General features: G+C 44.5%; 1 protein-coding gene across 1 annotated transcript; it reads right to left on the bottom strand.

The window, feature by feature from the left end:
- Window positions 1-82: 82 nt before the first annotated feature.
- Window positions 83-14,957, bottom strand: LOC311145144 (F-box only protein 21-like). Its single transcript, XM_084181341.1, has 12 exons — window positions 14,709-14,957; window positions 11,776-11,911; window positions 10,667-10,776; window positions 8,653-8,774; window positions 8,066-8,212; window positions 7,617-7,753; window positions 6,062-6,198; window positions 5,569-5,748; window positions 5,161-5,293; window positions 2,970-3,160; window positions 2,152-2,309; window positions 83-1,896 (listed from the first exon to the last, which is right to left on the bottom strand). Exons 1-12 carry the CDS (start codon window positions 14,930-14,932, stop codon window positions 1,619-1,621), a joined length of 1,953 nt encoding a protein of 650 aa, XP_084037467.1. The 5' UTR covers window positions 14,933-14,957; the 3' UTR covers window positions 83-1,618.
- Window positions 14,958-15,047: the final 90 nt, after the last annotated feature.

The raw sequence follows: 15,047 nt of genomic DNA, 5'->3' as shown, positions 1-15,047 counted from the left end.
TATAGGGTGAATGCACCAATTTGTAAGTCGCTCTGGATAAGAGCGTCTGCTAAATGACGTAAATGTAATGTAAATGTTCTAAATTCATAGTACTGAACAAAACAAGTTGTTTGTATTTGGGGCTAAGGTCTGGCACAGGATGTGTGGGGTTAGTGTCTGGAACCATTGTATGTTATCTCTGAGGTTGCACCTATCCTGACCTATCGTGAGATAGTATATAACCCAGAGGCTCACTCCACTGTGTGCATGTTGTGACGGCTCCCTTATTAATAAGCACAGTGAAGATTTTTGCAAGTATAACCTAATTGGTGGTTGGTTCTGGCTCTCCTCATTTGTTAGTGTTGTGGCTATTCTAATTGATGTAATACCACAGTAAAGAAAGACCAAAAGACACATTGAAACATTTTTATTTTATTCATTTTCCTCAAGTCTCACAACCCATTCCTGTTTCAAGTCATTGTATTCCTGCAATGTTTTACTTGTAAATATACAGAAAAAAATATAACACGTTCTAGAAATGTGAAAGCCATCCTTTCATAAGTGCATGAATCATTATTATAATGTAATGACAGAGGGAGGAGATACTGTAACATTCATTTTCATATTGTTTCATACTGTAAAGTTCATTTTCATATTGTTTCATACTGTAAAGTTCATTTTCATATTGTTTCATACTGTAAAGTTCATTTTCATATTGTTTCATACTGTAAAGTTCATTTTCATATTGTTTCATGTGGAAGTGGAGAGGGATAGAGGGCCTAGGGAGTCAAGTCTGGGAAGACCTCTTCTGGACTGATGGTGGAGAAAGTAGATTGAGGTGGAGAGAGAGCGAGAGAGAGAGTAAGGGTGTCGAGCTCAGGAAGTCTTCATGAAGTTAGAGAGAGAAAAGGGGCTTTGGCTTGGACTGGTGTTGGTTGGCAGGTGGTGGTACAGCACATGATCCAGGTACTGAAGCATTCCTGGGCCAGTATTCAAAATAAAGCTTCTCAGAGTAGGAGTGCTGATCTAGGATGAGTTTTGCCCTTAAGATCATAGTGAATAAGATAATATGGACAGGGGGAGGACCTGATCGTAGATCAGCACTTCCTACTCAGACTGTGAATACGGACGGCCCTGATGGTTTTGGGGACGGGATGTTGTGTCAAGTAATGGAACTGGAGGGGGAAGAGAGGAGGGCCCTGTCCAGAAACAACCCCTAGACCCTAGTAGTAGCTCCACCCTGCCCTATGATAGGCTAGTAGTAGCTCCACCCTGCCACACGATAGGCTAGTAGCACCCTTAGCGGCATTTGCAGAAAGTTTTCAGGGAAACAGTATTTTCAACCTAACTTCCATTTCCCCTGAAAAACGGAAGTGGGGACTCCGCTCAGGCATCTTTCTACGCCTGCTACGTTAGGTTAGGCTACTAGTAGCTACAATCTGCCCTGTGATAGGCTAGTGGTAGCTCTACCCTGCCCTGTGATAGGCTAGTGGTAGCTCTACCCTGCCCTGTGATAGGCTAGTTGTAATTCTGCCATATTGTTTATACACATCCAATCCTTTCAGATCTACCTGTGCCTGCCTAGGTGGTAGGAACTAGGGGTTGTTTTGGATGGGGCCGAGGAGTAGTGGAGGCTTAGCTATATGGACATGGTGTCCTGGTTCTCCTGGCTGTCCTGGCTCTTCTGGTCCTGGGAGGGGCCGTTGGGGCTCTCCTGTTGCCCTGAGGCATGCCCTGAGCTGGGCATCAGTCTGTGGTAGAGGTCCCGTACGGTGCCCAGGGTCTCTGACATGTCCTCTGGGTAGCGTGTCTGCAGCTCCTCGTTGGCAACATAGTGGCTGTCATGGAACTCTGAGAAGTAGCGTCCCACCTCCGGGTGAGCGATCTCCAGAGGGGCGGAATGAGGCTCCAGATTTTCTGGGAGATGAGAAAAAGAGGCGTAAAGATAATTTTTTTTAAAAAACAGCTGCATATTCTGTGTACATTTGAAAGTTTATAGGCCTACACCTCAGCAGACAGGGATACTACTCATCCAGCATGTATAACTCTTCAATAAGCATTTGTCATGTTTCTTCTCAGAGCGCCTCCTTAACAAACTACCACTGCCCTGACATATTGAGAATGTCTTTCAGTGACATGTACAGCATGTTAGTCTGTCTGGTATAGATGTACCCTGGGCAGCGTATCGGCAGGTGCCGTCCTCCACTAAGACGTTGTAGAAGGGCTGGTTAGCCCCGCTGGACAGCTGGTGGACCCTCATGGTGGTGATCCACTCCTGGCTCATGGTGCACTTGGGGTCCCAGCCATAGATCGCACAGTTATAGCCAGACCTGGTGTCAGAGATGGAGATGAGGTACAGTGTCACACATGGGGAAAGGGCACACTACAGGTTTACAAATCATAATGATTATAATACAAATTATTATTTCATAAATAGTTATTCTGCCATTCATCAGAATACAGTAGAGTTTTACATTGACAGTGTTATTCAGCAGTAGAGGATTACAACTTTACCTAGAAAGAGGGTGGTGGAGGACAAACAACTGATTCAGGGATGGATGGATGGATAAACCGATGGAAAGATCAAGGGATTGATAGACAGGAAGGATTAATAGACGGAATAGATAGACAGACAGGCAGGCAGGCAGGCAGGCAGGCAGGCAGACTGCTCAGACAGGCAGGCAGACAGACAGACAGACTGCTCGGAAAGGCAGGCAGGCAGACAGACAGACAGACTGCTCGGACAGGCAGACAGACAGACTGCTCAGACAGGCAGGCAGACAGACAGATTGCTCGGACAGGCAGGCAGGCAGACGGACTGCTCGGACAGGCAGGCAGGCAGACAGACAGACTGCTCGGACAGGCAGGCAGGCAGACAGACAGACTGCTCGGACAGGCAGGCAGGCAGACAGACTGCTCGGACAGGCAGGCAGACTGCTCGGACAGGCAGACTGACTGCTCGGACAGGCAGACTGACTGCTCGGACCCACCTCTTGTGTTTCATGATGAGGCCTACACTGTATTGCAGCTCTAGGTGTTCGGGGGTGCTGCGTCTCTTCACCTCTGGCTCTACAGGGTGTTTCTTGTGCTGGATGTGCTCCAAGGTGTGCTGCACCAGATAACCCACTGCCCCGTGTTGGGACGGGTCTAACGCCTGGATGTGCTGCAGGATGTCGAGGACCTGGAAGAGGCAGGAGAGGGGTGAGACATCAAGCAGACACCAGTCATTATCAGTTGGGGAAAGCTTGTCCTCTACTCTGTACCGTAGTAAGCAGGTAGAGGCAGGTAAACGGTTAGAGCGTTGGGCCAGTAACCGAAAGGTCGCTAGTTTGAATACCTGAGCCGACGAGGTGAGAAATCTGTTGATGTGCCCTTGAGCAAGGCACTTAACCCTTATTTGCTCCAGGGGCGCCGTACTACTATTGCTGACCCTGTAACACAACACAATTCACTACCCCTATCCGGTGTATGTGACAATAAAACGTTTAAAAAAAAGAGGAGGCAGAACAATAGCCAAATGACACAAGCCAAATTAATGTTTTTAACAACAATCTGCAGTATCAAAGCCAGGATAAAGCCATTTGGTCCACTTACATGTACACTACATTATTTCAGTTTCTATGTGATTATAATCAAATGCAAAATAACTCATAATTAATAAATAAATAGCCTATACTTCGATGAATGGACAAATACACTACATGACCAAAAGTATGTGGACACCTGCTCGTCGAACATCTCATTCCAAAATCACGAGCATTAATATGGAGTTGGTCCCCCCTTTGCTGCTATAACAGCCTCCACTCTTCTGGGAAGGCTTTCCACTAGATGTTGGAACAATGCGGTCCTCTGTAGCTCAATTGGTAGTGCATGGCGCTTGTAACACCAGGGTAGTGGGTTCGATCCCCGGGACCACCCATACGTAAAAATGTATGCACACATGACTGTAAGTCGCTTTGGATAAAAGCATCTGCTAAATGGCATATTATATTATTTAATTATAATGCTGCGAGGACTTGCTTCCATTCTGCCACAAGAGCATTGGTGAGGTCGGGCACTGATGTTGGGCGATTAGGCCTGGCTCGCAGTCAGAGTTCCAATTCATCCCAAAAGTGTTTGATGGGGTTGAGGTCAGGGCTCTGTGCAGGCCAGTCAAGTTCTTCCACACCGATCTCAAAAAACAATTTCTGTATGGACCTTGCTTTGTGCACGGGGGCATTGTCATGCTGAAACAGGAAAGGGCCTTCCCCAAACTGTTGCCACAAAGTCGGAAGCACAGAATTGTCTAGAATGTAATTGTATGCTGTAGCGTTACGATTTCCCTTCACTGGAATTAAGGGGCCTAGCCCGAACCATGAAAAACAGACCCAGACCATTATTCCTCATCCACCAAACTTTACAGTTGCCGTTATGCATTGGGGCAGGTAGCGTTCTCCTGGAATCCGCCAAACCCAGATTCCTCTGTCGGACTGCCAGATGGTGAAGCGTGATTTATCACTCCAGAGAATGCATTTCCACTGCTGCAGAGTCCAATGGCGGCGAGCTTTACACCACTCCAGCCGACGCTTGGCATTGCGCATGGTGATCTTAGGCTTGTGGTGGCTGCTCGGCCATGGAAACCCATTTCATGAAGCTTCCGAAGAACAGTTGCAACCGACGACAGACGACTTTTACGCGCTTCAGCACTCAGCAGTCCCGTTCTGTGAGCTTGTGTGGCCCAAAACTTTGCTGCTTAGCCGTTGTTGCTCCTAGATGTTTTTCCGCTTTACAATAACATCACTTACAGTTGACCGGGGCAGCTCTAGCAAGGCAGAAATTTGACGAATTGACTTGTTGGAAAGGTGGCATCCTATGACGGTGCCACGTTGAACGTCACTGAGCTCTTCAGTAAGGCCATTCTACTGCCAATGTTTGTCTATGGAGATTGCATGGCTGCGTGCTCGATTTTACACATCTGTCAGCAACAGGTGTGGCTGAAATAGCCGAATCCACTAATATGAAGAGGTGTCCACCTACTTTTTGGCCATGTAGTGTATTTGGGTTTCGTGTGGCTCAGTTGGTAGAGCATGGCTCTTGCAACGCCAGGGTTGCGGGTTCGATTCCCACGGGGGAGTCGCTCTGGATAAGAGCGTCTGCTAAATGACTAAATGTAAATATGCCATGTTGAGATATCATGCTAACCTTCTCAGGCCAGATGCCCAGGTGGAAGTAGAGTCTGGCCTGTAGTAGAAGGTATTGGACGTTGTCTGGGTTGATGGTGAGGTAGAGATCCAGAGAGTCTCTCAGCAGCTGGTAGGATTTCTCATTGCCCTCCCTGCAAGACATAGCACAGTGATACACAGTGTTGTTTCATACCACAAATATGACAGTTGGTGACAGTTGAGTGTAGGAATGTATTTTTTACCAACTCTAACCCTAACATTACCTCAAGGATGAGATCCTGAGGACAACATAGAAAATCAGGAAAAAAGAAACATTTGGATTGATTCAATTCCATGATGTATGGTTAGAGATTTTCTGATGTCAGAAAAGCAGAAATTATTTATTAGTCAGGGGAAAAAAAGCACATCCTATGTCCATAAGTCTTACCCTCGTTTGCCGATGTTGAGCAGATTCCCCACCATCCTTAGCAGCACTTCTGTTGTACTGATGGCATTGTAGTAGTCTGCAGTCACCTGGTGACCGATGAGGTACTCACACTCCTTAGCCGTCAGCTGCTTGCCTTTACCGAAGGCGTCAATGTACACAAAATCATAGATGTCCCCATTCCTGAAATGAGACATGAAGCTTTATCAATACAAGTACAAACAGGTTACTTTGACGCGATTTCTGGTGTGCAATGCAGACAATGCTACATTGGGTATATTGAAACCCAGCAATTTTGAGAGAGCAATACTGAATTTCACCCAGTCATGAACTAGTTCAAAACTAAAAGTTGAACTATCCCTTCAAGATCAATGAATTTTATGATTGATTGTCACTATGCACTACAACTATACCAGTGGATGAAAAACGTCTAGTCTTTGGTCATTAAAGAAGCATTTGCCTTCCATTCACTTCCTCTCACACTTTGGCCCCTTACCCTCTTTGTTGCTGGCACCAGCGAAGCAGGAAGTGATTGGGGAAGTTAACAGGCTCCAGTTGAACCCCCAGTTTCCTGGCCAGCGTCATGTAGAGGACAGAGAGGCTGATGGGAATGCCTGTCCGGCGGAGCAGCACCTATATAGGGAGGAGACATGGGAGTATGTGAGACACACAATGTCCATAATGTTTCCTAGGTGAATAATCAAGTCCAGGGCCCATATTCACAAAGTCTCATAGAGTAAGAGTGCTGATCTAGGATAAGGTCCCCCTGTCCAACTACTGTTATTCATCATGATTTAAAAAGACACACTGATCCTAGATCAGCACTAAAACTCTTGACACGCTTTGTGAATACAGGCCAAGGAAAACGTCATCATCATCCATGTCCTCTATAACCTCTCTATTAGAGCTCAGAGCTACTGTACCTGCTGTATCTAGGAGTTGAGAGGGTTGTAGTAGCTCATACCTGCTGTATCTAGGAGTAGAGAGGGTTGTAGTAGCTCATACCTGCTGTATCTAGGAGTAGAGAGGGTTGTAGTAGCTCATACCTGCTGTATGTAGGAGTTGAGGGTTGTAGTAGCTCATACCTGCTGTATCTAGGAGTAGAGAGGGTTGTAGCAGCTCATACCTGCTGTATGTAGGAGTAGAGAGGGTTGTATCAGCTCATACCTGCTGTATGTAGGAGTTGAGGGTTGTAGTAGCTCATACCTGCTGTATGTAGGAGTAGAGAGGGTTGTAGCAGCTCATACCTGCTGTATGTAGGAGTGGAGAGGGTTGTAGTAGCTCATACCTGCTGTATGTAGGAGTAGAGAGGGTTGTAGCAGCTCATACCTGCTGTATGTAGGAGTAGAGAGGGTTGTAGCAGCTCATACCTGCTGTATGTAGGAGTGGAGAGGGTTGTAGTAGCTCATACCTGCTGTATGTAGGAGTAGAGAGGGTTGTAGTAGCTCATACCTGCTGTATGTAGGAGTAGAGAGGGTTGTAGTAGCTCATACCTGCTGTATGTAGGAGTAGAGAGGGTTGTAGTAGCTCACACCTGCTGTATGTAGGAGTTGAGGGTTGTAGCAGCTCATACCTGCTGTATGTAGGAGTAGAGAGGGTTGTAGCAGCTCATACCTGCTGTATGTAGGAGTAGAGAGGGTTGTAGCAGCTCATACCTGCTGTATGTAGGAGTTGAGGGTTGTAGCAGCTCATACCTGCTGTATGTAGGAGTTGAGGGTTGTAGCAGCTCATACCTGCTGTATGTAGGAGTAGAGAGGGTTGTAGCAGCTCATACCTGCTGTATGTAGGAGTTGAGGGTTGTAGCAGCTCATACCTGCTGTATGTAGGAGTTGAGGGTTGTAGCAGCTCATACCTGCTGTATGTAGGAGTTGAGGGTTGTAGCAGCTCATACCTGCTGTATGTAGGAGTTGAGGGTTGTAGCAGCTCATACCTGCTGTATGTAGGAGTAGAGAGGGTTGTAGCAGCTCATACCTGCTGTATGTAGGAGTTGAGGGTTGTAGCAGCTCATACCTGCTGTATGTAGGAGTAGAGAGGGTTGTAGCAGCTCATACCTGCTGTATGTAGGAGTTGAGAGGGTTGTAGTAGTCACACTCGTTGCCCTTGTACTGAAGCTGCTCGTATAAAACAGCGTTGAGGGCAACGACCACCTGTCTCTGGAGATCAAAGTCCTCTACAGCAAAACAGTCACCTAGAATCAGACACAATCAGAAAACAGGATCACATTATAAAGTACATCAGAATTAAACCAGATCTACCTGGTTAGATATTTTAAAGGGCTAGTTCACTCTAAAATCAAGTTTGGCATTTTCAGAACAAAAAATGGGCATGTGCTCAAAACGACAGACTAATTATTCTGCTTTAAATCCACAAGACTACTTTTCCACATGAACACTACTTTTGAGGTCTGACAATGCCTGCCTTGGTATGAGCTCTTTGTATTCATTCCTAAGAGACACTGAGAGAACATGTGTTTCCATCCAACTCCTCAGTTCAGACCAACCTTGTGTGACCCTCAGGCTTGGATGAGAGGGGTTCTTTATCCGCAGCATCTTCTTGATCTTGTCAGTGATCTCCTCCAGCTGGGAGGATATACCGTCCAACGACACATCCGCCAGGGGGTTACAATACTGGTCCACCAGCACAGCTCCTACAACAGGAGAGGAGGCAATATGAGACTGTAAAAATACATGGTTAAAAGCTGGTTATACACCACATTTTTTCTTATGACGTTATTAACACTTTCTTTTATTTTCAAAACCCCCAATGAATATGGAAAAACAGACATTGTTTTTTCCCCAAGCATGTCATTATTCCCAAGATTCCCAACATTATTCCCAAGATTTCCAACATTATTCACAAGAAGACCATGCTAACCAAGCTGTTTCTCTGAGTTTGTTTCCACTACTCACTAGGATAAGAGTGTATTGTGCTGTGCAGTGCAGTGTATGGCTAGGCCCACTCCACATGTACGGTATTATGTCCATATTATTCAGTGTTACTTTGTTTACACTGCAAGTCATGAGAGTGTATGATAAACCTAAGTGCAGTGCAGTGTATTGCTAGGCCCACTCCACATCCATGACTCACCCTCTAGTGCTGACTGCTGCTCTGCAGGCTGCTCCAGAAACACCTTTAAACTCCTCAGGATGTTCTGCTGGCGCAGGAAATAAAGGATTTTCTTTGCATAGTACTTCAGTGTCAGGCTTTTCCTACGGGAGGCAGGCAGAGTGGGGCGAGAGAGAGGAGAAAGAGTGAGCGAGGGACAGAGAGAAGGAACAAGAAAGCGAGAAAGAGGGAGGGAGAGAGAGAAAGAAAAAGGCGAGAGAGAAAGAGAGAGAGGGCAAGTGAGGTGAAAATGAGAGAGAAAGAAAGCAAGAGAGAGAAGACAGGGAGAAAAACAGAGATTTTCATTGTCCATTGTTACAACGCTCCAGGGAGGATTAACACGTACACTACCATTCAAAAGTTTGGGGTCACTTAGAAATGTCCTTGTTTTCCATGAAAACATACATGAAATGAGTTTGAATAGGAAATATAGCAAAATGAATAGGAAATGTAGTCATTGACAAGGTTAGAAATAATGGTTTTTAATTGAAATAATAATTGTGTCCTTCAAAGTTTGCATCCGTCAAAGAATCCTCAATTTGCAGCAATTACAGCCTTGCAGACCTTTGGCATTCTAGTTGGCAATTTGTGTAGGTAATCTGAAGAGATTTCACCCCATGCTTCCTGAAGCACCTCCCACGTACCATACAGTCAAGCTGCTCCCACAACAGCTTAATAGGGTTGAGATCCGGTGACTGTGCTGGCCACTCCATTATAGACAGAATACCAGCTTACTGCATCTTCCCTAAATAGTTCTTGCATAGTTTGGAGCTGTGCTTTGGGTCATTGTCCTGTTGTAGGAGGAAATTGGCTCCAATCAAGCGCCATTCACAGGGTATGGCATGGCGTTAAAAAATGGAGTGATATCCTTCCTTCTTCAAGATCCCTTTTACCCTGTACAAATCTCCCACTTTACCACCACCAAAGCACCCCCAGACCATCACATTGCCTCCACCATGCTTGACAGATGGCAACAAGCACTCCTCCAGCATCTTTTAATTTGGTCTGCGTCTCGCAAATGTTATTCTTTGTGATCCGAACACCTCAAACTTCGATTTGTCTGCCCATAACACTTTTTTCCAATCTTCCTCTGTCCAGTGTCTGTGTTCTTTTGCCCATCTTAATCTTTTATTTTTATTGGCCAGTCTGAGATATGGCTTTTTCTTTGCAACTCTGCCTAGAAGGTCAGCATCCCGGAGTCACCTCTTCACTGTTAACGTTGAGACTGGTGTTTTGCGGGTACTATTTAATGAAGCTGCCAGTTGAGGACCTGTGAGGCGTCTGTTTCTCAAACTAGACACTAATGTATTTGTCCTCTTGCTCAGTTGGGCACCGGGGCCTCCCACTCCTCTTTCTATTCTGGTTAGAGCCAGTATGCGCTGTTCTGTGAAGGGAGTAGTACACAGCATTGTACGAGATCTTAAGTTTCTTGGCAATTTCTCGCATGGAACAGCCTTCATTTCTCAGAACAAGAATAGACTGACGAGTTTCTGAAGAAAGTTATTTGTTTCTGGACATTTTGAGCCAGTAATCGAACCCACAATGGTTGATGCTCCAGATACTCAACTAGTCTCAAGAAGGCCAGTTTTATTGCTTCTTTAATCAGCACAACCGTTTTCAGCTGTGCTAACATAATTGCAAAAGGGTTTTCTAATGATCAATTAGTCTTTTAAAATGATAAACTTGGATTAATAAACACAACGTGCCATTGGAACACAGGACTGATGGTTGCTGATAATGGGCCTCTGTACACCTACGTAGATATTCCATAAAAAATCTGCCGTTTCCAGCTACAATAGCCATTTACAACATTAACAATGTCTACACTGTATTTCTGATCAATTTGATGTTTTTTTTTCAATGGACAATTTTTATTTTTCTTTCGAAAACAAGGAAATGTCTAAGTGACCCCAAACTTTTGAACGGTTGTGTTAAACAGAACTAATGGCCAAAGATAGTTGTTCCCGCTGGACTGGAGTGTGGACATGGTTCTTACCTCCTTTCTGAGTTGAGTATGGAAAGCAGCTCGTCTTCACAGAAGTGCTCTGGGGCGCCGAGGGACTCGATCTCAGCAAAGCTGTCCCCCAGCACCTGGCCAACGCAAGGCTGCGTTGCAGATCTCTGGGTTAGTGCTAAAGAGGCCAGCCAAGCTCACACACACACACTCAAATACGGACACCATTACACGCACATGCACGCAGTGCAGGCAACATGCGCTCAACACACACAGTGCACATTTACACCATCAGGCCAGCCAAGTCACATTGAGCATGATGTGGTGGGGTTAGGATCGCCAATAAATACAGTATCTTTCATGCTAAGTTTTTACAATGTTAGTAACACCTCTTTCCATCTCCACAAAGTACACTGAACAAAAATATAAACACAACATGTAAAGTGTTGGTCCCATGTTTCATGAGCTGAAAGAAGAAATCCCATACATTTCCACAAAAAGCTTATTTCTCTCAAATGTTGTGCACATCAACCTGACAGGTGTGGAATATCAAAAAGCTGAACATTACATAGGTGCAGCTTGTGCTGGGGACAATAAAAGGCCACTTTAAAATGTGCAGCTTTGTCACACAACGCAATGCCACAGATGTCTCAAGTTTTGAGGGAGCGTGCAATTGTCATGCAGACTGCAGGAATGTCCACCAGAGCTGTTGCCAGAGAATTGAATGTTCATTTCTCTACCATAAGCTGCCTCCAACGTCATTTTAGAGAATTTGGCAGTACGTCCAACCGGCCTCACAACCGTAACCACGCCAGATCAGGACCTCCACATCCGGCTTCTTCACCTGCGAGATTGTCTGAGGAGTATTTCGGTCTGTAATGAAGCCCTTTTGTGGGGAAAAACTAATTCTGATTGGCTGGGCCTGGCTCCCAAGTGGGTGGGCTTATGCCCTCCCAGGCCCACCCATGGCTTCACCCCTACCCAGTCATGTGAAATTCATAGATTAGGGCCTAATTTATTTATTTCAATTGACTGATTTCTTTATATGAACTGAAATTGTTGCATGTTGCGTTTATATTTTTGTTCAGTATAGCTAGGCTAAGTCAGAATGACAATAACCATGGCAGCGTACTACTAAAGACATCACTTACAACTTCCGTGAAGAATCTCTGGGAGATGGATACAACTGTTCGTCGTATTTGTAGACCAACAGTGTGCCGCGTTCTGTATTCTTTCAGCCAATCACAACACTCGTTCAGGCGGTAATGCTTCTGTAATCTTGGCCATCTGGGGAGTGTAGGAAAAGGGACTGTAGTCAGAAAGTTAAGGCAGACAGTTAGCCATATAAAGTATTGACTTGAGGTGTGTGACAGTCTGACAGATATGATCATTCACAATATAACAATCCAAAAGCATCTAATGTCTGCAATCTGCATTAGGCTTAAATTTTGTGCTGAATAATTAACCAACATTTAATTTTTTTGGGTTATTAAACAACTAATTGACCAACGTTGGTTCATTTACTTGAATTTCGTTTAGTTAATTTTTTGTGTGTGAGCCTAACGCACCGTTTCGCTAGAGTAATTAAATAATTCACAAAATAAATCAAATCATGAACCAGGTGGAACGCTGGGCTTAAAGGAGTTGTAGTTTTCATTAAGCAGATATTCAACCTAGTTCAGCGCAGAAACCTGGTATTTAACTACAATGACCATAATCAATTGCGCCAGTTTGGAAGAGGCAAAGCGAAAGGTTTCACTCTCGCAAAAATCTGTCTAAAACAAGCCCTATGCGTTTCTATGGGCTTATTTTGGACCTAAGTTTGTCACCTGCCTTCCCACCTTTGGGACAACGACTCCCTTTGTTAGGGCGGAGACATGAGCATTTCGTCATTATATACAGATCTCTGGAAGGATACACTTTTATACCTGCTACGTTACGTTAGATACACACAGACCACATGAGAGAGGAATGTACACAACGACAAGAGGGCCAGAGATAATTTGTGAAAGTATGCCTTATCTACTTTGAAGAACTAGTAAAATGATTGTCAGACAGTTCTGCAGCATACTTTGGCAGCCTAGCTATACTGACCAAAAATATCAAATGCAACATGTAAAGTGTTGGTCCCATGTTTCATGAGCTGAAATAAAAGATCCCAGAAATGTTCCATAAGCACAAAAAGCTTATTTCTCTCACATTTTGTGCACAAATTTGTTTACATCCCTGTTAGTGTGCATTTTTCCTTTGCCAAGATAATCCATCCACCTGACAGGTGTGGCATATCAAGAAGCTGATTAAACAGCATGATCATTACACAGGTACACATTGTGCTGCGGACAATAAACGGACGCTCTAAAATGTGCAGTTGTTTCACACAACACAATGCCACAGATGTCTCAAGTTGAGGGAGCATGCAATTGGCATGCTGACTGCAGGTATGTCCACAAGAGCTGTTGCCAGAGAACTGAATGTTAACTTCTCTACCATAAGCCCCCTCCAACGTTGTTTTAGAGAATTTGGCAGTGAGTCCAACTGACCTCATAACCGCAGATCACGTGTAACCACGCCAGCCCAGGACCTCCACATCCAGCTTCTTCCTCCGAGGGATAGTCTGAGACCAGCCACCCGGACAGCTGATGAAACTGAGGAGTATTTAAGTATGTAATAAAGCCCTTTTGTGGGGAAAAACTCATTCTGATTGGCTGGGCCTGGCTCCCAAGTGAGTGGGCCTATGCCCTCCCAGGCCCACCCATGGCTGCACCCCTGCCCAGTCATGTGAAATTCATAGATTAGGACCTAATGAATTTATTTCAATTGACTGATTTCCTTATATGAACTGTAACTCAGTAAAATCTTTGAAATTGTTGTATGTTGCGTTTATATTTTTGTTCAGTATAGCTAGGCTAAGTCAGAATGACAATGGGGCGGCAGGTAGCTTAGCGGTTAAGAGCGTTGTGCCAGTAACCGAAAGGTCGCTGGTTCTAATCCCGAGCCAAATAGGTGAAATATCTGTCGATATGCCCTTGAGCAAGGCACTTAACCCTAATTGCTCATGTAAGTCGCTCTGGATAAGAGCGTCTACTAAATGACTAAAATGTAAATGTAAATGTAATAACCATGGCAGTGTACTACTAAAGACATCACCTACAACTTCCATGCATGTTGTATTTATATTTTTGTTCAGTATAAATAGGATGACTAAAGACAGTACAGTATGGGGAGAACATAATGTTAGATGGCCTGGCTGACTGCTAATGCCTTAGCAGAGATGAGATTATTACTTTAAGGAATTAAAAATAATAATGTAATCAAATAAAACCTAAGTAATATACACAACTTAAATATTGTATTATTTCACAGTAATTTCCTATTTTTCTATTGATGTCTACCCAATGTGGACCTGATCAGAGAATGGAATATTTTCAATGTTTAGGCTTTGGAATTTCCATTAAAAATGTTCTTAAAACATTGTAAAGTCATTGTTTCATAATGCATTTCATGTTTAAAATAAATAAATCGAAACCCGTGATAATTTTTTTTATAATCGAACCGACTTCAAAAAGCACTAATGGCTCAGCACTACCTAAATTGCTAGCTAATAGCTTGTGGCCTTCAAAGAATACCAATAGTCTCTGAACCACTACTGCATGGGGCTCAGTCAGAGAAAAACAATCAGCAAAGTGCCATGTCAAGCCAACTGATTTTTGCAAGAACTAACGTTACACAAGACCTGCAGTCCAATCACTGTATTTCCCAGCATTCAAGGTCACACAATTTCAATATCTGTTCTCAGATGCACGACAAGGTGAAAGACAATAATTGTGAAATTGTTCATTTTTACTGAGATATTTTAGCTAAGCTGGCTACCATTGCCTTGCGTGATGTCGAATTTGGTGCATCAGCAGGATGTCAACGGCCGTTTGACAGCTGCCTTGCTTGCTCGCTATAACGGATCTGTCCTGACTGTACTGAAATAAATCTCATATTTTAGAGGGGCAACTGCGATTTAGATGCCATTTAGCATTAGATAGTTACATCTCTAGTTAGCAAGATAGCTAGCAAGATAATCATGTCAGTTCACCTGAGTTTGTACTGGTGTCCCCAGACCTTCCCCCTGCCGTGGCAAACGTCGTGTAGCCGCTTGCAGCTACAGGAAACGTTGCAAATGTCGACATGTTTGAGTACAGGAAAGCATAAGATGTACTCAAGTAATTCGGCTGGTAGGTCTGTAAATGTTTTGTGTTCTGTCTCGGAAACGATCCCGTTCAGGCTGGAGCACCCCTCTCCTGCTCCAGAGGTCGCCATCTTTACTGTTTACTCCGATTACCTCAATCTACAAGCCCCGCCCCTTTCTGGCGCAGGGGGCCGAACTTCGAGATCACATATAACCGTCAATAGTGTCTCAAAACTGTCGGGAGGG

This window comes from Coregonus lavaretus (genome assembly GCF_964263955.1).
Source record: "Coregonus lavaretus genome assembly, chromosome: 17".
Classification (NCBI taxonomy): domain Eukaryota; kingdom Metazoa; phylum Chordata; class Actinopteri; order Salmoniformes; family Salmonidae; genus Coregonus; species Coregonus lavaretus.
The sequence above is the reverse complement of the archived record's forward strand: the minus strand, read 5'-3'. Positions and strand labels throughout refer to the sequence as shown.